Source organism: Carassius carassius, chromosome 36 (assembly GCF_963082965.1).
Source record: "Carassius carassius chromosome 36, fCarCar2.1, whole genome shotgun sequence".
Classification (NCBI taxonomy): Eukaryota; Metazoa; Chordata; class Actinopteri; order Cypriniformes; family Cyprinidae; genus Carassius; species Carassius carassius.
The window spans coordinates 19025392-19051488 of record NC_081790.1 but is presented as its reverse complement, the minus strand read 5'-3'; the positions used below and the strand labels follow the sequence as shown (position 1 = coordinate 19051488).

The following is a 26097-nucleotide window of genomic DNA, read 5'->3' as shown; positions in this document are numbered from 1 at the left end:
GGATCCATGGATGTGGTTGAATGGTTAGATGCAAATAGAGCAAAAGAAGGCAGGAGAAAGTTTCCACTAACATACTGGGTAAAGCTGTGTGTGTCAGATGCTTACAGCCATGAAGCAACACTGTGTACTATCTGTTCATCTTTGAAAGTATCACATGAACTACATTGGATTTTCTTTGGCATTTGTGAAACAGCAGTGTGGGAGTGGAGGTTACAAGCAAAAGAAAAGACACAGCTTGTCTGCAAACCCATTTCCTGTCTGCACACATCATCTGAAATAACAGAGATGTTATGTACGTTTGTATAGTATGTATGAATATCTTATATTTATTTGGTCTATTTAATGAATTTATGAAGAATCCTCTCCCCATTTACTCACCCTCATGTTGTTCCAAACCTGCATGAATTTATTTCGTCTGTGAATGTTGTTTATCAAACTTTTTTTTTGATTCTCATTGACTTCCATTGTATTTTAGTCCATACCATGACATTTTTCAAAATATATTATTTTACCTTCAACAGAACAAATAAAGTAATACAAGTTTAAAATTACATTTGGCGTGAAAATGATGACAATGTTAATTTTGGGTGGACTATTAATTTAATAGCAGTGGACATACAAGAGTTATTTAAAAAAAATTATTATAATATTTTTTTTCTTAAATATTTTTAATGATTATTGGTGTTTAACTAAAAATTTCACTTGCTTCTTTACACAGTTAACCATGGCTTGAGGCCACTGAATCTTGACAGCTGGCGGTTTTGGCGCATGCGCAGAGCAGTCGCAGAGAGGAAGCGCGACAGAGCACTAGCAACAGAAGGACGAGCTGCCGCTGATATCCCCTGACACAATTATGTCTGTCTCGCCACCGCCAGTTTCTCTCAGGTATCCGTTTACCGGAGCCTGAATGGCGTTGGTAACTGTGCAGCGGTCGCCTACTCCAAGCGCAACCTCCAGCCCGTGCGTTTCGGTAAGTGACTCACATCTTTTTTTTCTCCGACACCTTCTACCGCCTCGTTACTTTTTGGGTTCATTTCCGCTCTTTCATATACTCCGTTTGTCCTCAGACGCCATAGAAATACGCATGCGTGAAATATAGACTCAGAATAACGTTGTTGTCCATATGGCTCAACAAATATCTGGCGAGCGTGAGACATGGGCTGTATCTCAATCGTGGAGATTTTCTGCTAAATCTACCGGTTTGCAATGGCATGCCACAATCAGGAAGTGTTTTGTAATAATTGCTGAAATGACTCCAAAGACTAGGCTGTGACTCAAAGCTTCTTTTTGACAATATTTCAAATATGTCATATTCATATGCAAATTGGACGATAACGATGTAATAGGTCTTCAATCGAAAGTCGTTTTGGAAGCAGGAAGTAAACACAGCTGTCCCCTCGAAAACTGATCCAATCATAGTAAACAGTAGGATAGTGAAATGGGATTATAAATGTGTAAAACTAGACTCCATAGCAGGAGACAGCATTTTTGCTCAAACTAACGTAAATAGGTAAATTTATAGATAAAACCTCAATATTTAATAATTTTCTTGTCAGACACACCCTCACCAGGTGCTATTTATTTTCCATGCAGCCTATATATATATATATGCTTGTCTTTTCCTAATATTTCTTTCTTTCTTTTACCTGTTATTAGATGTCCAAGCATAAAGAGTAATTCAGATTTATTTGTGTGGCTCTTCAAAATAAATATAATTTCAAATTTAGAAACACGAATACAAACTATTTTTGTTTTATAGAATTTATACTAGATTCATTCAATGATATGACTTTTTTATTCTGTTTCCTCACTACTAAAAACCGTTCCTGTTGATATAATAAAATCATTGTAATTATCTATAATTTCCTAGCAGACAACTAGACAAAACATTTAATAAATGTTTAAGACAATAACTTTGACATCCGTCTAATTCACTTAGCCTAGAGGAATGTTAGCATTTGTAGGTCATTTTGTATGTAAGGGTAAAAGGCAAGACCTATTATAATATGCAGTAGTAGTTTACCATTACTGAGTTGCATGACATGTCAGTGTTGTCTATTCAGTTGCTGTTCTAGGATCCAATATCTACTTTCACTATTATCTTCTTGAGCAGTACGCTTCAAAAAGGCTTCCAACCTGTTTGCTAAACATGTTCTGTTAAGCAGTGGACAAGTATTGTCTCTCATATGTGATTTCGTTGTCTTTCTAAGATCTTGTATCATGTGATATCTGTGAGAAATCTCATGTGAGAGTCTCCTGAAGTTTGATTTCTAAGGTTAATACTAGTCTGGGCTAGACTCCTATGTGAACTGTGCTTATGACTAAGGTATGCATTGGATAGTCAAATATTTAGGAGGTCTGAATTGACAGTCATTTGCTGCTCAAAACTAAATGATTGAAACGCAGATTTCGTGCAGCATAACATTTCCATAATGCAAAACACTGAGCTTTCATTTGTGTTTATGCAAAATCATTCCCATCTAGGGTCATGTCTGTCATGAGTTGCTTGAAATAATTTGTTCTGTGATGATAACCCGTCTTTTTGCATTCAGTGTATTTCCAAACATGGCAAATCCAAGTCTTACAGATGCAGTGCATTTTAAATTAGGCCTAAAACTGATGTGACTCTTGTTTTTGCAATATCATTTTTATTCCACACAAGTAGGCTGTGGTGGAGATTTCCAGTTTTTAGAGAGCTTGTTGTGTCATGAGAAAAGCAAGCTTCCAAATATCCTGTCAGCCTTTATCGAACTATTTCTTAATATGATATTGTGCCTTATTTTGTCTGTTTATGTTCTACTGTCTGGATAAAGATGCTATGCTACTCTGAACTGTTTCTTTAAAAATGTATTGATCACTGGCAAGAACGCTGCTTTAATTTATTAGAGCGATCGATAGTAGAAGCACAGAACAGGACAATACCCAAACAAAATATAGAAACCAGTTAATGGATGTGTTCAAGTTATGGGTTATTTTTCAGTTTATGAAGCAAGATGGCTTCTTCAGTATTTTGCAAACAAAATAATTACTGTGCAAAAAAAAGAGAAATTTTATCATACTGGGAGGTTAAGTGCATTTATTACAAATTTTATAATAAACTAGGGGTTATAAATGGAGTACCACAGTAGTACTGAAGGGCGTCTTTCAATCACTGTTTTTAGCTCAATTTAAGTTTTGTGATATTAAAAATATTTTTAAGCAAAAATACAACATTAAGTTAAATTCAACTAAAGCTAACCTAGTGAAGTTACAATACAACATATGCCACAGCCATATCGCCCTATCGCCCTGCAGCCCAAGACCAGTTGCCAACTGAAGCCAAGCAGGGTTGAGCCTGGTCAGTACCAGGATGGGAGACCTCCTGGGAAAACTAGGTTGCTGTTGGAAGAGTTGTTAGTGAGGCCAGAAGGGGGTGCTCATCCTGTAGCATGTGTGGGTCATAATGCCCCAGTGTAGTGATGAGGACACTATACTGTCATAAAGCACAGTTTTTTGGATAAGACGTTGAAAATTATTGGTCCTGACTCCCTGTGGTCATTAAAAATCTCATGGATGCAGCACACTGGTTGTGGTCAAGGAGAGACCCCCCCCCCCCAAATTATTGTAAAGTGCTTTGGGTTTACAACAATACACAATAAAGTGTTATATTAATGCATCGTTCATAGTGGATGCTCTGTCTCTGCGTGAACAGATTTTTTTTAAGACCCCTATATTAAAGGTTAATTTTCTGCAAATTTTTACATTGCAGTTTCATCAAATTTTAGTAGTATATTAGGCTGCAGATCAATACAAATAATAAATCTGTTTCCTTTTATTTATTGTTTTAAAGGAGTCTGGCAGTGGGGAAGATGATCGCCGATCTCAGCCCAGAAGGTAAGAAAACCTCATTCTGAAACCTTTCTCAAAGGAGCCTTGATGTCATAAAAACCATTGCTTTATAAAGTCATAGACTTAGTCAAAGAAAGTTGCCACAATCAGCAACGTTGCACTCAATAATGAGACTCCGCACACACTCTCCGATGCCGATTTTTTCTGTCAAGCATACAATACAGGACTTGTGGATGCGGAAAGTATAACACAAGCTTTAGGCAGTCACAAGAACAAGGATATCCTCCACTAAAGGATGTCTTTCTAATGACTCCTGCATTATTACATAATGGGAATACATTGCTTTCATTTATTGACAGAGAGTAAAGAAACTCTCACTTTCATGATGCCATTAAAAAGTCGAAATTATGTATCAAAATCTTTCCCCTAGGCGGTTTCAATGTTACAAGATAATTTTCTCTAAAGATATCATAGCTCTATGGAAGCGCAGATCTTTAGTCAGTAGCTGTGTCAGAAATCAATAGCATTCTGTCCTAAACTGAGACGCCGCTTGCTCTTGTCTCATGCACACATCATATTGTTTTTTTGTGGTGACGTTTTAATCAGACATCCTTAAAATGTGACTAAAAGAATAAAAGTGCACTTCCAGTTTTGGCAGAGTATCGAATGTGATAGGAAGTTCTCATATGTCAGTGTTATTGAATATGCTATCAGACCACTGTAAAAACACAGACATGCTGTAAATTGACAGATCATTGCAGTTCAGCTCTAATTTTCATGGACATTATCATCATGATGATAGCTGTGATATCACACGAGACCTTCTTTGAGATCCAGTGATTTAGTCAGGTTTGACAGTTATTTTGCGACAACTTGATGTGGTCTTTCCTCTTGTGTTGGCTTATCACAGAGAACAAACAAGTACAGCCAGTTTTGCCTTTACTCATGTTTTCGTAAAAGTTGTGATTTAGAGCTTCTGCTTCCCACCATATTTCTCATTTCTTTCATAGTCAACAATAGTAAAGTATATACAGGCAAACAAAAAATTATTCAGACAGCAGATATAATTGTTGATACATTGTTTACTAGTGGGCGCAGGACACTATACTTCATTTGTGTAAGTGAGAATAGCAAAATTAAGTAAACTGTGACATATTATACCCCAAAATGACACAGACAAATTAAGCATTGCTTGGTAATTGGTTGATGTGGACTTAAATTAACCAATTATAAGCTGTTCAATCTAATTCATTACATACCATATATAAAGTTATCTGACATTATCAAGATTAATTTGTTCTGACACAATTTAACATATTTATAAACTATAGCAAATAAACAATGGTAATGTGAGAAATGTTGAAGGTGTATGAATATTTTGGTTTGACAGTACATGATTTATCTCCAACCCAACAGTATTACTGTGTGCATGCATATTTACATCACTGTAAAAATGTTAATTATTCCACTCAATGTAGCAGCAGAATATATTCTGTAATAGATGGGTTTGACTAAAGCTGACACAAAACCAAACCACTGGAGTTTTATTAAATATTTGGCCTTACTGGTTCATTAACATAATTATTTCAGTCAGTATATTTCTTACATGGCATAGAACAATATTCTACTGTCTGGAGGTACTTGAAACAGACCATTACATTCTGATTTATGAAGAATGGGACTGCAAGCAATGTACTGAAATAGTTTTATTAGTCATTGATGAATGGTACCAGAAGGGTGAGTAGAGCTGCATTTAAAACAAGTCGAAACAGAGATGGAGACGGTTGTCAGTGAAAACGTGAGGAAGCAGGGTGAGACTGGTAGATTAAATATTTAGTTTGTGGTATTACAGAGATTAGACAAGTACATTCATGACTGATCTAGCATATAATGTATTTGCAAAGGTGTAAGTCAGCGTTATAGATTTACTTTGAGACTGTTGTACTTACTTACTGTCTTTAAGCAGGAAACATTAGACTGGCCCGAAGAAAAATATGACTTGTTTAATCAAGTCTGAGAAACTGTGTTAATAAATGGTTTAGAAGAGGATTATTTCCCTAAAGATAAAGATAACACATTTTATAAAGATAAAATATAAAAATAAAATAAAACATCTTCCATTGCAGAATTGAGTGTTTAATTGGAATTGTCAGTAAACACACATACTGAGTAAATCAAGCTCTTTCTATAAGCTAAAATAAAATAGATTATGTTATAGGTCAATTTAGCTTGTGCCTGTGTCCTAGGGCTGTGAATCTTTGGGTAGGCAGTGATTCGGTTAAATTCACGATTCATTAGTTTTCGATTCAATTCGAGAACGATTTTTGCAAATTTAGAACGATTCGATTCGCAAATAAATTTGATTCGATTCGATTAAGACGATTCGATTCTGCACTCTTTAATGGCATTCACAGGATTATTTAAATGCTTCCCTTAAATTATTTAAATGCTTAGTCAGGGGTCAAATTACAGCAGCCTTTATGGCCATAGGTTAGAAAAGAAAAAAAACTTTTGTCCATTGTTAGATGCTAGTTTAATGTTGCTATGGCACGATATGACATATGTAAAACTGTATGTAAGGCAAGATTTTAAAAAAGAGCATTAAAAGTATTATGTATAAGCTAACATTTCATCACACCAGGGGCGTAGCCATCATTTAAGAAGTGACAGAAATATAAAATACATAACATAAAATAAATAATTTTATGTTTGTAGCCTATGTATTATCATCATCATTATTATTATTATTATTATTATTTACAGTGAATTCCCTTCTTTTTTTATTACTTTTAATTTGCTGTAAGAAATAAAATACACTGCTTGACAATAATCATTTGTAATCGAAATTTTTTTTCCTAATGGCAATTTTATGATTGTTTTATATAGGCTACTACATTTAATTAGCTATTATTTAAATTTTCTGTTCAGAATAAGGTAGAAAATATACTTTATAGTTTCTGTACTCTAATAAATGATGTCAGTTAGCACTGCAACATTTATACATTTTATTTATTTGTGGGTTTTTTTCTTAGCGTTTCATCAGTTCATTCTGCTTTTATTCAGTTTAGCTGCAGATAAAGCCTGGCACGTCTATGAGAGCAAGATCTATTCTCTTTCAGTGTGAAAACTTTATCTCATTTTCACAAAATAAAAAGCTATAGTAGCTTTTTAGCTTTTCCTCTCCATCAGCAAATGATGATTCTGAGAGAAATGTGCCAATGTCTGTTTGCTAAAGCAACGAACCCAACTTTCATGCATCTGATTATCAGATAAACCTTGCGCTTTTATTTCAAAGTCGTTGTTAATGCTGTGGTTATTTTAACAGTTTCCTTCGTACATTCGGTTTATAAACACATTTATCATTCAATGGAACTGTGCGTATGATTTAGACACTTACATTTCTGCTCCGTCCATGCAATAAATATGCAGCTTTTGACTGCTCAGGTAACGGCTTTGGTAAGAAGCAGAGAGTCATTGACAAACTACAGAAAAGTAAAGCTACTTCACTTTAGTGTTACTGGCCTTGAGTCCTGAGGAGAGATCACACATAAGCTACATCTGAAGCTGCAGCTGAAGGCAGCAAAACAAAGGGGAAACTGGAGGCGTTCCATTTAAACCAGAGCAGATTCGGCTACGTAAGGAGGTTAAAATATTAGCATAGAATGATCATGTGACTGAAGACTGTTGAACATTCAGCTTGCCATCACATCACTACATCTTAAAACAGAAAACATTTTATATATATATATTTTATTCGTTGTTTTTTGTAAATTGTAATATTCCATTTTTTGGTCAAATAAATGCAGCCTTTATTAGCTAAAAGAAAAGAAAAAAAACATGTAAAAAAGTAGTGTACGAAACTTTGTAATAGTTCATTTCAGGTGTATAAATAGAATCTTTCTACTGTGAAAAATACATATTGACACAGGTTCAGTCACGTGTGTTCTGATAACATGCTGTAGCCTTCAGTTGAACAGCCTTTTGATAGTCTACAGGTGATATTGTACATTTTCCTGTATGAACAGCTGTGTTTTATGTGTGCTACTGATAGCATTCCCAACAATTTCTGAAAAATCCCCTCCACACACACACACACAAACCATGAAAATTGCGAAATTGTAGATGTCTCGTAACATACGTAACGTAACATAACTGCTGTATGCAAAATAATCAGACTGATTCCTATTCAGTAGAAGCAGTGGGCCAAAGTCAGCCCATGATTACCATGATTTGGATAAAAAATCAACCTAATTAAATTATGCATGGGCCATAATAGAAAAGTCTTGCAACATGCATTAAATTGTGAATAATTTTCTTTAAGAACACATACTGTGTAAACACTCTTAAGAAGTATGTCTGATATGAACCTGAAACCAGCAAATTACTGAGGAATACCTCAAGACCACTTAGTTGACAAGTCATTCAGACAACACACCAACTAGTACAGCTGATTAAAAAAATAAATAATAATTTAGATTTTACCACCCCTACACCTAGCTAATTAATGTTAACATACAGCTCCTGCTGTCATCACTGAAGCTGTCTGTATTGCAAAATAAATCTCTTATATCTGATCTGCACTTTGTTGTGTATGAGTAAGGCTGGGCGATTTTTCTGATTTTATAGATTAATTTGAATTCAGTTCTTTGCCACAATTTATTATTTGTTTTTAAATCAAGGAATCGAAATTTTGAATAGAAATATTGCCACGCATTATAATTATGGCGCTTTTCCCCTGCGTGGTATGATTTGCATCGGTATGGCTCAGTACGGCTTGGCTCGGTTTGCATTTCCACTGGAGTTTAGGAACGCGAGTTTGTGTTAACAAAGAAACGACGCGCGGGGTGGAATAGGAAAAAACATGCAAGAAGATGCCATTTTTAATTTGAATTAACTTGACTTTTGAGATTCAAAGCATTCTCCTTGTATTATTTCTGAACATATAACATATATAAGACAAGTTGGTACAAGATGTAGTTGTATTTTATAGATTTTTTTTCTGCAAAGATATTTAACAAGTGATTTGTTTAACATTTGTATCATGTTGACAATTTCATGTGTGGTGCACTTGCAAAAGATTTTCTTTAACTTTTTCTTTATTAACCTTTTAGTTACTTTAATCATGTTGTAGTTACGTTTTCAAGTTGGCTAGTTAAAAATTGGTAAAAAAAAAAAAAAAAAAAATCAAAAATCAGTAAAATGTTCAGAAAAAAAATTCGATTTACATTTTTTGCCATATCGCCCAGCCCTATGTATGAGAGAATTCACAAAAGTGCAAAATTCAGTCATTTGTTTACAGTGGTGACTCATCCAAATGCCTCTAATTGGCCATTAGATTCGTAAGCTCGTCAGAAAAAGATGTGATTGTTTAAAATGCTTAACCCTGCAAAACACGTAAAGAGAACTTTGATGCAGGGAGAGCAGATCTAAATGCAATGACGCAATCAAAGTTTCTCTTTCATTTTCACATTTTACTTTAATTGGGACAGCTGCAATAGATTTGTTTATTGTAAAGAGGATTTTTTTTTCTTTATTGTAAATTTGTTCATTTTAGTTCATTTTGAGTCCCTGTTCATTTCCAACCAAGGTTTTTACAGAACAAAACTACATCATTATTTTGTGATCAAAATTCAGAGCAGAATGTTTGAATTGACAACAAATAATGCTTTGCTAATCTTTTATTTTATTTATTTATTTATTTTTGTTTGTTTATACAAGTTTCACTGAGAAAAGTGGTATCTGTGTTTTGTTGGCCCTAGCAACCGGTACTGGTTTAAATACATTGTCATAGCACATTGTCACATGACCTGAGTGTTTAGACAGGCGAAATGCTTCACCTTTGGTTTAGGATTTCGGTAGCTTAGAGGAAATTGGGTAGTACAAAGGGCGAAGGCGACCCATGGGAAAAGAACTATCCTGTCCCCTGCCAATGGTTCCCATGATTGCTATCATTACCAATGGAAATTCCATCATCTTTCCTGTGTTATTTAAAAATAGGACAGCCTCGATCGAACAAACACATATAGAGCTCATAGTTTGTTTAAAAGCACTTACTGCAGTTTCCTCACTTTTATTTCTAGCTTCCCCCCATTGTTTAACTGTGTTTCAATGTGTAGGGCTCATGTAGTTTGAGGCTATTATCATTCAGTGTTTTGTTCACATCAAATACGCTTTGTTGTTTGAGATAATTACATTACATTGTCCCTAGTCTCATGTATTTATTTAGACTAATTCAAATGCAGTTTAGACTGTAGTAGACATTTTAGGTTTATCACAACCACTATAATGATTCTGTTAGACTAATAAATAGTCATTTAGCAAATCACTTTAAAAAGACTTATGACTTTAAAAGACTTTGTCATGCGAAAATTTAAAATTTGTTTCAGTTTCTATTATATGGGAATCAATAAAGCAATATAAAGCTCTAAATCCAGTTCACTTGTGTTTACTCTGTGGGTTGATAAGGAGGTGTCCTGACTCCGCCCACCATCTCAGTGTCTGCCTGTATTTACTCGCAGAGCAGATGGATACACCAGAGATCTGAACTGAGAGAGTCTACACACAACAGCACTAGTTAATACATGATGTAGTTTTTAATGAGTTACCGCTGAATTTGCTCTGAATACATTTATCCAAGCGCTGTGTTGCTCGGAGGAACTTGAGTAGTTGCTCATGTGTTTAACCGTTTCTTCAGCATGTGGTAAAAGGATGGGAACGCTTCAGTGAGGGTTTCCTCACCACTTTCTGACATAAAGGATGACTTTAGGTGGTTTGGCGACTTCTTTAAGCACCTCCACAGAACAAATACTGCTGCAGAGCGCATTAGTGTACCAGGACAACATCAGCCGATTGTGAGTAAAAAAAAAAAAATGCTTTTTTTTTTTATTATTCTCTTTTGTCTTTTGATTTTATTTTGGTTATTTTGGGAGTTCTTTTTTTTATTTATTTATTAAAATAAATTAATTTAATTTTAAGTTAATAGTTTTATTCATTTCAGTTCTTTCTTTTTCTTTTTTTTTTACTCTTTCACACACACTTATTCCACAGTTCAGTTATATTGTGATTCCATTGAGCTCTTTATCTGTGATGACTAAGTACTGTTACTTCCTGTAATGAAGGATGTTCAGTTTATCAAGGACCTGAATATAAACTATATTCAGATGATTTTTCAATCTGTGAAGCATGTTACATGTATGTTGCGCATGTTGTCACATGGTGATTGAGACAGTCAAAACAAACAAAGTATAGTCTTTCACCTTACATCACTCCTACTTCATCTTCCTGTTCTCAGTAAACAGGAAGTCCTTGCCACACACGTTTTTATCATTATGCAAAAACAATACATTCATTCCATTCAAGCATACTGCAGACCACAAATCTCTTTTTAAGTGTGGAAAAAAAAATGTGTATATATACGTAAATAAGGATAGCACTGTTGCAAAGTGTGATTTCGGGCTTTTATGTCTTTACATAAATATTGTTGTTATATTGTTATTGTTATATTGTTGTTATATATTGTTGTTATATATACAGAAACCCTCTCAACAATTATTTTTTGAATATGCAGACTGTTTTGATTCATATAAATGAACAAGATCAAAATTGATTCCGAAATGTGGGGGCTGCTTTCAATAATGACAGAGTTGTCAGTGCACACAGATTGATGGAGTGTTGGGTTCACCATTACACGCTTGTCATCTGGCCTTTCTTTCTTTCCCCTCCCTCTTCCTGCTGTAACACACAAACCACTGCTTAAATGAAACCATGTGTTATTATGTCGTTGCACTGTGCGAGCATAGAAAGGACCGTAGATTGAAGTGTGGTTGGACAGTTCTTGACCCCTGTCAAACTGCTTCTTTATTTGTGTGCTATTCTGAGTTTGTTAGTTACTGTGGTGGCCATTCATGGAATAGTTTGCACATTTCCTAAATTGTTTTCCAGGGTAGAAGGATTTTTATGATTTAACTGGGAACTTTCTCATTGAGTCTCTTCAGATTGCTCACTCTCTGAACCACAGGATATGATGTCCCACTGCAAATAAGCCAATAACAGTTACTGTGTTTGTTTCCTTTTTGAAGCTAATATATTTCATCATTAATTCACCGTCCTGCTCTTACTAACCTGTATACCTTTCTTTCTTCCATTAATTAGGAAAGTAAATCTTTTTTGTCAATAATGACAGGGGAAGAAAGCTGTTCCGCTCCAAAATGACATAACAACAACAAAAAAATCTATATTTTTGTGTTTTCTTTGTTTTGTATGCTAGTTTTGTGTGATAAAACAATCAGAAATTTAAAGACCTTTAAATACCTTTAAATAAAGATTTTTAAATCAAAATGCCACAACTTGATCTTCTAACAGCTCACATTTATATCTGCCTCAATCCAGTCAACAACACCAGTGGATGTTGGATGGAGGCAAGACCCCATTAAATATTTTTCTTTTTGATAATCAGTTTTACTTGTCAAAGTACAGAATGCAGAAGAAAAGGACTTATAATATTAAATTCAGGGCTGCACGATAAATCGCATTCGATATTTAATGTGCATCTTGTCAGTAAAGCCGGTTCTGCAATCCGTTGTAAATCTCAATCACCTGTGTGATTTCACGAGGAGATTTACTACACAGAGCCGTGGTTCACTGACAAGCTGCGCTAAACATGCACAAAATATGATCGCATTTAATGCACATTAAATATCACTTGCGATTTCTCACGCAGCCCTAATTAAATCACAAATAAATAAATAAATCACAAAAACAAACTATCCTGTTAGATTACTGACTGGTTCATATGATAACATGTTAAAATACATATTCACAGTACGGTTTGGGTTTTGTTCTAATAAATAGTCATTTATATATTTTGTATTTTTTTTTATACTTAAGATGTTAATATGTGTGTATACATATGTATGTATACATATATATATATATATATATATATATATTTTTTTTTTTTAATACAAAAACTTGTTTTGATATATTGTTAATATTTAGAAAGCTCTTGGGCCAAATATCCTACAAAAACAAAATCTTATAAAAAAAACAGTCCTTTATAGTAGTTATAAAAAATAACGTAACCGGTTCATAATTAACAAAACAGATAAATAAAAAGATGTGACAGACTTTAGACACTCATAAAAAGGGAAATGGTTACGCACATGACTCAAAACAACAGGCACACATGCTCTAAAAGAATCCGTGCCTCTCTCACCTCTCTGTTCTCTCTGCTATTCACATTCACGCTTGTTTTACAGTCTGCATAGTCTGAATGTCTTTGATTGAAGGGAGATATGTTGCATGGGATTATTCAAAGAACAGAAAGTCGCACACACAGATCCCCCAGCTGTCGCAGTGATGGGGAACAGAGTGTTCTTGTTTGTGTACTGCACAGAGAGTTCGGTGTGTGAGCTAATGCCCTCTAAAAGGAGTCCTCCCATATTCCCTTACTGAACTCAGTGTCTCATGTTCCGCTCGGGATGTAAAACCCATCAGAATTCATAGAAAAGATAGAAATAACACCGTGTTTCTTTCACATAATAGACACTGATGTCTTCCTCTCTTGGCTTGTTGAAGAATTAACTTATTTCTAAATGCAACTACTTTTTAAAATTTCACAAAATAACCTCTGCGAAACGGACCAGCATAATGAAATAAGTTTAAGCATTTGTTTTTCTGTTCTGTAGATTTTTATGTTCTGTCTCTTAATTTTACATTGAATGTTTCTCAGATTTTAAAGAATTTTAGTATGAATGTTGAAAACTGTTGTACTGCTTTATATTTTTGTTTCAAATTCACCCTTTTCAGTATTGTTTGATAAATAGAAATATAAAAAGAACATTGTTTATTTTAAATATAAAATCTTTTGTGACATTATGGATGTCTTTACTGTTAAACAAAAAGCATACTGACCCCTTGCTTTGTTACGGAAATGTATTTATATTCAGATATACACTATATTTCAATTTCTTTCTCTTTCTCTGTCCTCAGCATCAGTGAAAGCTTCCTAACAGTAAAAGGTGCTGCCCTTTTCCTTCCACGTGGAAATGGCTCCTCTTCCTCCTCCTCCTCCTCCTGCTCCTCCAGAATCACAGCGCAGCGCAGCAAACATGCAGGTCAGGAAATCCGTTAGATAACATGTGCAAAATGGCAATAAAAAGAATGTTGATTAATTTTTATATTAATAGTTAATGAACAATTTGAACTTTTGGAGCAGGAGACCTTCAGCAGCACCTACAGACGATGTTCACATTACTGCGGCCAGAGGACAACATCCGTCTGGTGAGTACCCCCCTAACACACACACAGTAACTAGCTCAGCCTAGTTTTTCAACATTTTTGGGAACAGCATGACCAAAATCAGCTCACATTAAATTGAATCCTTTACATACAAGAAGAATCCAAAATGGGGAAAATGTTAATCATAGCATAAAACGTCAAAAGCCTTATCTAAAATACTGATGCAATGTTTTTTCTAAATTAATGCTCTCTTCCTACAGGCTGTGCGGGTGGAGAGTGCTTTCCCACAGTGCACCCGTTACATGGTGGTGGTCTCCACTAATGGCAGACAGGACACAGAAGAGAGTGTGGTGCTGGGCATGGACTTCAGCCCCTCCGACAGGTTTGGATGAGCTGCTTCTTTTTACTGTTAAGTTAAACCAATCAAATATGTGACCCTGGATCTTAAGTGTCAAATTTAGATTTATGTACCCGAAAGCTGAATAAATAAGCTTTCCATTGATGTATTGTTTATTAGGATCGGACAGCATTTGGCTGAAATACAACTATTTGAAAATCTGGAATCTGAGGGTGCAAAGAAAATCAAAATACTGAGAAAATCACCTTTGAAATTGTCCAAATGAATTCTTAGCAATGCATATTACTTATCAAAAATTTAGTTTTGATATATTTATGGTAGGAAATTTACAAAATATCTTCATGGAACATGATCTTTATTTAATATTCTAATGATTTTTAGCATAAAAGAAAAATCGATCATTTTGACCCATGCAATGTTGTTTTGTCTATTGCTAAAAATATACCCCAGTGACTTAAGACTGGTTTTGTCATTCAGTGTCACATATAGTAACTACAAATAATTGCATTTTGTGTTTGTTGCAGTTCCTGTTCCATAGGCATGGTGCTTCCTTTGTGGAGTGACACGCTGATCCACCTGGATGGTGACGGGTATGTGTGACAAATCTGTTAAAAACCAACACATCTGATTCTCCTGCAGGTAGTTCAGAGTGCTTCACTCTTCTATTTTCTTCACAGGGGTTTCAGTGTGTCTACAGATAACAAGATACACGTATTCAAGCCTGTATCAGTCCAAGCCATGTGGTGGGTGCCTTTCCCTTATATCCTGAGATTGATTAAATAGGTTTTTGTAAATAAAATGAAAGCTTTCAGTTTTTTAAATTGAAAATAAAGAGATTTGTTTTATGTTTCTGCCAGACATTTTCAGTTGCTGAAATTGTGATGCGTTAATATTTTGAACATTTTTACTGAAAAGTATTATAATTATGTTTGTTCAGATACTGTTACATATTGGAAAAAAAAGTCATAGTCAAAAAGTTATTTGGCCTCTATTTTAAAAAAAATGGTATTGTTCCACTAACTTATTTTTGTATTATTTATTGTTTGTTACATATTTGATTTATTTTTATTTTCATTTTATTATTTATGTTTTGTCACATATTTGGTTATTTTTATTTTCATAAAAACTAACTGTATGCATTTATGGTAAAATGAAAAAAAAAAGAGATTATTGTATAATTAAATTACATGTTAAAAAAAAAGAAAGAATTATCAATATGAGAGCTTATTATAATTGAATTGTTAAATCAGTTATTGTTAAATCTAGTTTCATGTCATCTATCATCCTTAGGCTGTTAATTTGTTGCTTAAGCTTTTGATCTAATATTGATTAAATATTTGATCTCATATTGTGCCTAAGAAACCATTTAGTATCTGTCCAACCCTGATATGGTGGCATGTTTTGATATGGAGCACCTTCTTCTCTCAGGTCTGCCCTGCAGTCTCTTCATAAAGCCTGTGAAGTGGCCCGCTGTCATAGCTACTTCCCAGGCAGCCTCTTCCTGACCTGGGTGAGTTACTACCAGAGCCGGGTGTCTTCAGATCAGGCCCGCATCAATGAGTGGAACGCCATGCAGGACGTGGAGTCCCACCGAGCAGACTCACCTGTGCTCTTCTCTGAAGTGTGAGTACTAATTTGTAAATGGTCCAGCAATTTTAGCAAACCAACACCAATTTTGATGTATCATAGAACTTTATATTTTAGAACAAGACACTTTATTTAAATACAGTTAAAAGATAATCTAATATATATCTTTTGCTGTAAGTTGTACCAAATGATGAGTTAGATTTGCACAAATTATAATTTTTTTTTTTTTCGTTGTTGTTTTTGCTTTGTGTCTCCAGGCCAACTGAGAGAGAAAGAACAGAGAGACTCATCAAGACTCGTTTGAGAGAAATCATGACGCAGAAGGACCTTGAGAACGTCACCTCTAAAGATGTATGATCCAAATACACATCCTAAAAATCACTTCCTGAATGATTAATTCAGTAGAATCTTCTCATGTGTACTTCCCTCACAAGTTGTACCTGCACACACACTTCTGTTTAGATCCGCACAGAGCTAGAGATGCAGATGGTGTGTAACCTACGGGAATTTAAGGAGTACATTGATAATGAGATGATCGTCATCTTGGGCCAGATGGACAGGCCCACAGAGATTTTTGAGCATGTTTACCTGGTGAGAGTTATGTCACATACATTTCAAATATTCATTTCGGTTACGTTGTACCATAAGTGATTTTTGGATTGCACATAATTATAGGGTTCTGAATGGAATGCATCTAATCTGGAAGAGCTGCAAAACACCGGGTGAGTTTTAGCCATAAACCTGTGTTATCCTTTATTATTCTCTTTGAAATCTCTTCTTGGCATTAATAATTACACAGATTTGTGCTTATGTCTGTGTTTACAATCAGGGTGCAATACATCCTTAATGTGACGCGGGAGATCGATAACTTCTTCCCAAGCCTATTTGAGTACCACAACATCCGGGTTTATGATGAAGAGGCCACAGACTTGCTGGCTTACTGGAATGACACTTATAAATTCATCTCTAGAGCCAAGTGAGTAAGAATAACCACCTAATGCTCACTTTGGAGTAAAACACTCTGGTCTTCTAGCTGTAATTGTTATACAAAGATGTGCTCTCTTTAAATACTTTAAATACATTTGTTATGTAAGAATTACCACATTTGTGAGACTCTACTCTCAATCATTTTGGTTTCGCTAATAACTGCAAATTGATCCATCTATGGTTGTGTTCCTAATCTCAAGAAAACACTTTATCAGTACGTTAATTATATGGATGTATTCAAATTTTGTCCGATACCAAAAAGACAATAAAATATAACTGATAGCTAATAAAATTATAATAATTTTTATTATGTGTGACACTGGACCACAAAACCAGTCTTAAGTCGCAATAGCCAAAAGAACATTGTATTGGTCAAAATTATAGATTTTTCTTTTATGCCAAAAATGATTAGGATATTAAGTAAAGATCGTGTTCCATAAATTTCCTACAGTAAATATACAAAAACGTAATTTTTGATTTAGTAATATGCATTGCTAATAATTAATTTGGACAACTTTTGGTCCTGGAAAATTGCTTGAAATTGGCAAGAGTGTCTTCTGTATGAATGCAGATACTCCCGGAATTGATTTTGGGATCGATAATGGGTTGGAGAACAACGCAACAAAGCTGAGATCGTTTGCCAGCTTAAGTGAAACAGAGCATCTCAGTCACATAATACACATCACATCGTAATGTCACATGTCTTTACCGGATCTTCATGGGATGTGTGTGAACGCACACAGATTCCGGAAAATCACTGGCAGTGTGAATGAACCACAATCAAACGATCCCGGTACAAATACCGGGACACATTGTCCGTGTATTTTCTGGAATTTCTGCATGAAAGAGGCTTAATTAATTCATCTCAAAATGCATTTGCAATACTGACTATAATAAATCTGCATGTTAAATTTTTTTTTAGATACCTTTGAGGTAATTTATTTGGGAAAATATTTATTTCATCCCCTGCTGATTTTTTAAGTTTGCCCACTTACAAAGAAATAAAGGGTCTGTAATATTTAATGGTACATTTATTTTAACGGTTAGAGACAGAATACCAACCAAAAAAATACAGAAAATACATTATATAAAGGTTAGAGATTGATTTGCATTTCAGTGAGCGAATGTTTTTGATTTGTGAGAAGGAGACAACTGTTGGTGCGATTATTCAGAAATGGAAGAAATACAAAACAACCATCAATTGGCCTCGGCCTGGAGCTCTGTGCAAGAGCTTGCCTAATGGGGTAAGGATGATGATGAGAAAGGTGGGGAATCAGCCCAGAACTACACAGGAGGAGCTTGTTAATGATCTTAAGGCAGTTTGGACCACAGTCACCAAGCAAAACATTGGTAGCAAACTTCACTGCAATGGACTGAAATCCTGCAGCACCCACAAGGTTCCACTGCTCAAGAAGGCACATGTCCAGACTTGTTTAAAGTTTGCCAATAAACATCAAAATCATTCAGAGAAGGCTTGGGAGAAAGTGCTCTGGTCAGATGAGACCAAAATTTAGCTCTTTGGCATTAACTCGGCTCGCCGTTTTTGGAGGGAGAGAAAATATAACTATGACCCCATCTCCTGAGATGTGTGCAAACCTAGTGACCAACTACAAAAACATCTTACATCTGTGCTTTCCAACAAGGGTTTCTGAACCAAGTACTAATTCATGTTTTGCTTGGGGATCAAATACTTATTTCACTCACTGAAATGAAAATCAATTTTTAATCTTTATACAATGTGTTTTTTTCTGGATTTTTGGTTGGTATTCTGTCTCTATACGTTTATTTTCGATTACAGACCCTTAATTTTTTGTGAGTGGGCAAACTTGCAAAATCAGCAGGGAATCAAATAAATATTTTCCCCATCGTATCTAACTAGCTTTTACTGTTGAGGCCGCTGCCATTTTGCTGCTGGTGTTCTTTTAACATAACGTCACAACAGTGAAGTGAAACAAAAATCTGAATTTGAATTTGAACAGATTTCAAGGAATTTTACATTAGGAAACCAATGAACAATACAATTGCTGAAAATCCAAATGATTAAGAACTTCAAATAAAATCCAGTGCACAACATGAAGGAATACTCATAAAGATACATTAATAGGAATACTGACGAACTCAGAATTTTCATCAGTTAAAATTACAGGTTGAACGAAGGCATTCCAAGTTTTTCAGTGAGAAAGTTGAAACTAATGTAATTCTGATGCAATGTGAACACTAGTATTAGTATAAAAGAACCAACGTTTCTTTTTGTTTTTCCGTGCTCCTTGGTTTCAGATGAAGTATTAATTAATTGTCTTAATTGTTAACCTGTGTTTTAGGTTTGCTTCACTAAAAAATTTCATATTGACAGTACTAGCACTTCATCTATCTTTTAACACAAGACTAATATAATACCTACAGGAAAGCTGGGGCAAAGTGTCTGGTGCATTGTAAGATGGGCGTTAGTCGTTCTGCCTCCACTGTGATTGCATACGCCATGAAGGAGTACAGCTGGGATCTGGAGCAGGCCTTTGAGTATGTTAAAGAGCGGCGAGCTGTCACCAAACCCAACCCATCATTCATGAGACAGCTGGAGGAGTATCAGGGAATCCTGAAGGCCAGGTAAATGCGCCATGTGAATGCGTGAAGTTATGTGAATAGCAGGAAATGTCTGTGTGCACTCAAATATTTAAACCTGCAGGTATGTCACTCACTCTAATGACCGCAGACACATTCACTTGCATTTTAATGACATGTTTCTTTTCACAGTTGATTACAGGGCTCTGATTGTACTCATTGAGAAGTTACAGTGGCTGTTTGTCCACATTCCACTTAGTAACTTATGCGTCTTTGATTGTGTTCTTGCGTCTCTGAGGTTGTAGGTCTGTGCATGTGGGCTCTGGTGTGGGTGGTTATGCATGCGCAACAATGCACTTGCACTTCCTGTAAATTCACTGAATGGAATTATTCATGTGTTTTAGGTCTGACAAAACCACTCAAGCTCTGATCCATCGCCTTTCTGACCCATTATAAGTTCAAAAATTGTATTTGTGACATACACAGTGGTGGCGGGTCATGTTGCTAAATACTTAATGTGTAAATATAGGCAATTAAGTGATAATATATTAATGTTAAAATCATAACTATGACTATTTCAGAGTGACCCATTTTTGTAGCTTAGTTTGCATAAATGGTTTGCAGGTTTATGCAATAAATGAGTACACTACCATTCAAAAGTTGTTGGGTCTATACAATTTTTTTTTTCTCTTTTAATATTTGTATATTACAAGGATATATTCAACTGATTAAAAGTGACAGTATAAATATATGTGATGTTAAAAAGAAGACGCACAAGCAAGAAAAATCCTTTCTTCATGAAATGGACAATTTAAGATGAACAAAACTCCCAGTCAGTTTTTGATAGTTATTTATACCACAGTTGACATTTCTGTCATTTTACAGTCTTATACCACAAGCCGACATGTATATACTGTAAATAATGTGTTACTACGGTCAATGTTCACTTAGCTGATAAGAGCAGAGAGTGTGAAATAAGACAAATGTGCTGTGAGTGATTTTTTTTTTCACCACCAAAATATTAATAGTGCACAGAAGAAAAAACAAAGAAAACAAATTTATTTCAACACACAATCAGTTATTCTACTTGGATTACTTTTTATAATCAAAATCAGTTTTTTCCAAATGATTACCAAATTATTTATCGGCAACAAAAATATATTTAAACCTCTAGTTCTTTTATACCTTCATATTTTCAGCAGTTATACTGATTCCTGGATGTTTTTTTTACCCAACCTTTCATTTTCTCCTTACTAGCAAACAGAGACACAATAAATTGTGGCGTTCCCACTCGGATAGTGATCTGTCGGACCACCACGAGCCACTCTGTAAAGCCACTGCTGCACAATCTCTCGGACGCTCCAATTCCCGCAACCATACCTTCGGCCAGACGTCACCCTCAATACAGGAGCTCTACCTGCAGACTCTCACACCCACCTCATCCAGTGCTACTGAAGCTAAGGAGTGGACAGAGCCCAATACAACGTCCTGGCCAGATACCCACATTTACAATGGCCTTGGGAACCCAGACGACAACCTTCATGAACCCACAGAGACGCCTTCCCTCCCCAGACCCAGGGCTGCCACTGTGCTCCCAGAAGCCAGATCCGATGTAACCTCCATGACTGTTGCAGAGTCTGTCACGTTAGGTCATCCTCATCCACCCGCCGCTGTACGTAACCCACCCTCTTCCCCTAGGCTTTTCTCAGATGCAAAGGCCAAGCAAGGTCTCTCTGAGCAGCTTCAGGTATCCGATCTTGTGCCTTTGGAGAAGTCTAGTCCAAAGGTGCTCTCATCTGTGAGCATTAGGAGTAGGACTCCTGAGCCATGCATGCAAACCCCAGACTCTTCAGGGCTGCAGGATCTCAGCCAGCAAGTGCCTAACACGGGGACGGACTGTGCGGGGCTTAGTTACAGCAGTGATGAAGACCACCACCCCAGTGCTACATTACACAGAGCTGGGCTCTCGACCACCCCTCCCTTGACTCTAAGCACAGACCGCATTGACTTCTTCAGTGCCAGAGAGAAGTTCCAGGGTCTTTCTCAAGAGGGTCAGATCCGTGGGACTTCTGAGCAGGCGGCGCTGCAGACACCTCGGGACAAAAGCCCGAGTGTAGAGACGAAACGGCTACTACCTGACAACCCTGTCAAAGAGGATGAACAGAAAAAGGTAAGGTGGTATTGAAAAATTATGGGAATGTGTAGTTTTGGAAACTTCCCTAATAGGGATTGATAATTTTATCATGTATTCACTCTCATGTCATCCCAAACCTGCATGACTTTCTTCTGTGGAACACAAATGAAAGATACTTGAATAATAAGGACATTTAAATAATGCAGGTTTGGAACAACACGAGGGTGAGTGAATCATGACAGCATTTTGGGTGGAATGTCTGTTTAACCCTACAAAGCTATAATTGTTTCTAATTTCTTAAAAGGATAGTTCACCCAAAATGCACAAATGAACAAAAGGAGTTTATTTACTTGTATGTTAATTATCAATGAAATAAATGAAACTTCTATGAGTGACTATAAATGCTTTATTTTGACAGCAGGACAAAGCTTTGCATGCATCTGTCTTAATATTATGTTATCATCCTGCAGCAAGGGAATAATGTTCCTGAGAGTAAGTGCCAAACTTTATTAAAATCAGGTTCCGTTGCCATACTGTGTCTCACAACATGTCATGTCCCACACTGCCACCCACTGTTGACGAGAAATGTTGCATGAGATCCTTCATCTGTCATGGTGTTGTTCAGTCTGCTGCAGTTGCATTCAGTTTTCATAAACAATTAAAGTAAAAGGTGAAGTGTGTAATATTTTGATGGTAAAAAAACATACAGTTTCAGTTTAATGTCCTTGTTTAAACTAAAAGTACACTAAACATATATTGACTTACTATAAACTTTTAGCACTAGTTATTTTTTCGTCCTTTCTGCAAATGTAATATATATATATATATATATATGTATAATCAAAAGAATTTCCATCCGATGTGTTCAAGAGAACAAAATGTTTACTTCTGGGTAAATTGCAGCAAAAAAAAAATATTAGTAATAATATTAATAATAATAATTGCTGCCAATTGAAGTTGGAATCACTAGAAAGCCCACTGTTGCCCTTAATTAAATAATAAAATAAATGTATTCATTTAAAATGTTATAAATTACTTGCAGCTTAGAACACTCTGATGAACTTCCTGCTTGTTAGCTCTAGGCAGCAGGTGTCTTGTGTTCATTTCTGGGAGGCCAGTCATTTGACATGCTTTGGCTCTTGCATTTCAAAATGACTCGATAAACATGTTTTCTTTTATTCTCTAAGCAAACTATACAGTCACAGGACTCGTTGACACAAACCTTATGGCTTTTTTTGTATCGATCTAGGAATTTATTCCACCACCCAGAGTACCATAGCAATTACACAGTAACTTACTGGCAACTACCAAACACCCTAGTATCAAGGCTTTGAGTTTAGCACAGTCATGCACCGCTCACATTTGTGTAATTCCACTTTTCGCCACCTGAGGCATAGAAATTGTACACTTCACCTTTAAACACAAAATAATGAAGGTATATATTCAATGCAAATAACCACCCTATGCTCCTGTTTTTCTGCTATAGGAGATCTGCAGTGTCTCAGTCCATAACACAGTTTCAGAAAAGGAGACCATACTGCACAGTGTAACCCCTACCCCCCCTCCTACCTGCCAACCTATTTCCAGTAGCAGCACTGAAGAAGAGGAGTTCACACAAGCCACATCAGCGGAAGCTGAAAAGCAGAAGGTGGAGCATGGGAAGGACCAGCAAAGTGACTGGCCAAAGGGCACAGTGCGCCGAGCTACCAGGGAGCTTGAGCAGAAGATCAAGCAGAAGGTCTCGTCAGTGACACCGGCATCCTCGGTCCCCACATGTCCCACACGACATTCCCCCGTCAACACCAGCAGCAGAGAGAAAACTGAGGAGACCTCATTACACACACACCTCACACCTGATCCAAGCACTGTGTCAACACGCCATCACCAGCCTCAGAACAACACGGACAAGGTGGACAAAGACGAGAGTCTTTTGGCTGATGAGGACAGAACAGGAAGAGAGAGCAAGAGACCACTCAGGGAGGGAGAGTGCATGAACACCGACCTCACGCACTCAAGACAAAGCCATTCCATTTCATCTGGCTCCTCTCTGGCCATGGTTCAACAGCTGGAGGGAATCACCGAGCAGGAGAGTTACACAGACTCCGACTTTCCTCCGGTACGCTGTCCGAAAGACATGAGGGAAACCTGGGAGACCCTGAAAGAGCTCGGGGCGTTCCTTTGGCAGGTGAGTGGCTGCTCGGACAGATGGCTCAGCCAACCATGGTCCAGAAGGGAGCAAAGAAAGGGCCGGGCTGCGCGACAGAGGACCAAAGAGGTGGAGGCTCGGATCCGGCAGGCTGGCCTGACCCCACCCTCATTGATGAAGCGCTCGGCCTCGTTAGCCAAACTGGGGTCTTTGGAGCTCTCGCCTGTTGACCTGAGCGAGCTTGACTTAAGTCCTGCCTTACTCTCTGCTCCCACCAGTAAGCCACGTTCCCACTTGTTTAGTGACGATACCTCAAAAAAGAAACGCATTTTGCCCCATTGCACTCCTGCTCTCCCTTCCTCTTCTGCCTCTCTTGATCCTTCCGCTGGATCTCATAGGCTCGGACATGCAGAGAATGATGATGAGACTGAAGAGGCAGAATATAGTGACTGTGATGTCATGCCCATACCACTGCCACTCTCCCCACCCTCCAATCAGTGTTGGAGGAGGGAGAATGCACAGGAGACAGCAGGTTACGCCCCGTTGCCTGCTCCTGCCTTGATACCCGTGGCAACACGCCAACAGTATGGGAGGACACATCCCCTGCAGAGGCTGAAGAAACGGACCATTGACCCTTACCACACTATGTGACTTTTTTATTCTGTATGTGTGAGTGTACGTGTGTTTGTTCCTGCCAGTGTGAGTTTGTGATTAAAGAGATGGTTCACCCAAAAATGAAAATTCTGTCATTTGTCTCTTGGCTGTCCAGATCTTTATGAATTCTTCTGTTGTGGAACACAGAATTTATTTTGGAAGAAAAAAAAATTCCCCTTAAAATTAACGGTTCGGGCCAGATTGACCCCATTGACTTTCATTGTGTAGACAAAAACATTCTTCAAAATGTCTTTTGTTTTTCCACAAAAGAAACACAAAGTTATATGGGTTTTGGTTGACCTGAGGGTGGGTAAATGATGACAGAATTATATTGTTTGGGTGAACTATCAGTTTAACTTAACACACATACCTCATACCTTATCCAACTGGAAATCAAACAATGTGGATATTTTAGAGCACAATGTGATTTGAATGTTTTTGGTGGGGTTGATGGCCCATAAAAATGGAATCATGTTATCCTGATCCATCATTTGAGTAGAAAACAATTGCTGCTCTTAACGAACAATGAAATGTTATGACTGATAAACCTTTTGCACAGTGTCTATCAGGTCATTCTTTGCATACTATGGTAACCCATTACCATTTAATCCTTTACATTATCAGTCTATTAATGAAAACCATAATGTCCTCTACTGAATTGGATTCTGGAGGTGTGTGTGTGTATGTGTGTGATAGTGAGAGAGAGAGAGAGAGTTAAGGGTTGAAGGAGAGGCATAGATGTTTAAATGCATTCAGAAATGAATGACATGTAATTGTGAGTGTAAAATTATTACAGATGTGAGATTATTTTGTGTGTTCAAGGTGGTTTAAATGAGAATGGGAACAGTTCTGTGATACTTGTAGAATGTAGAGTTTATGGGCCTCTGTCTGTGTATGTATAGTTTGTGGATGTGTATGATATGTATACTTTACCATGGGTGTGTGTGCATTTTCTGTCTGTTTCCGACTTCGGTGCAGTTTCTTCCTTCCTAATGTTCTGTTTTGTGAAAGAAGACAAAAAGAGACATGGGGGATTTTAATATGCACTTTTTAATATTGTTTTAAGTTTTGTTTTGTTTTTTTTAACTGGTTTGTATTCTGGAAGCATGTTCGCAAGAGTATGTATTTAGAGTTGCTTGTTAATTTGTACAGTGCAAAAAAGAAAGAAAACTGAAATATGTCTGTTTGTCGTCAGACTGGAAAAAAATATCTTTTCATTGTGCTTAAACTGTGACAATTAAAGAAAATTTCAAATGGACAAAAATACTTAATTTTTTTTTTTTTTACCAGGTTCCCACCGTAAAAAAAAAAAAAAAAAAAAATATATATATATATATATATTTATATATATTTATATATATATATATATATATATATATATATATATATATATATATATATATATATATATAAATATATATATATATATATATATATATATATTTTGGATTCTGGAGGTGTGTATATATATATATATATATATATATATATATATATTTTGGATTCTGGAGGTGTGTATATATATATATATAATATATATATATAAATATATTTATATATATATATATATATATATATATATATATATATATATATATATATATA

At 36.1% G+C, this 26097-nt stretch overlaps 1 protein-coding gene across 1 annotated transcript; it reads left to right on the top strand.

Annotated features, from left to right (window-relative positions):
- Window positions 1–748: 748 nt before the first annotated feature.
- Window positions 749–25758, top strand: ssh2b (slingshot protein phosphatase 2b). Its single transcript, XM_059526652.1, has 15 exons — window positions 749–970; window positions 3830–3873; window positions 13819–13943; window positions 14045–14109; window positions 14328–14449; window positions 14950–15015; window positions 15103–15168; window positions 15854–16048; window positions 16270–16363; window positions 16475–16603; window positions 16688–16734; window positions 16842–16988; window positions 19403–19603; window positions 20816–21728; window positions 23179–25758. The coding sequence occupies exons 1-15, from the start codon at window positions 908–910 to the stop codon at window positions 24487–24489; spliced, it is 3588 nt and encodes a 1195-aa protein (XP_059382635.1). The 5' UTR covers window positions 749–907; the 3' UTR covers window positions 24490–25758.
- The last annotated feature ends 339 nt before the right edge of the window (window positions 25759–26097 follow it).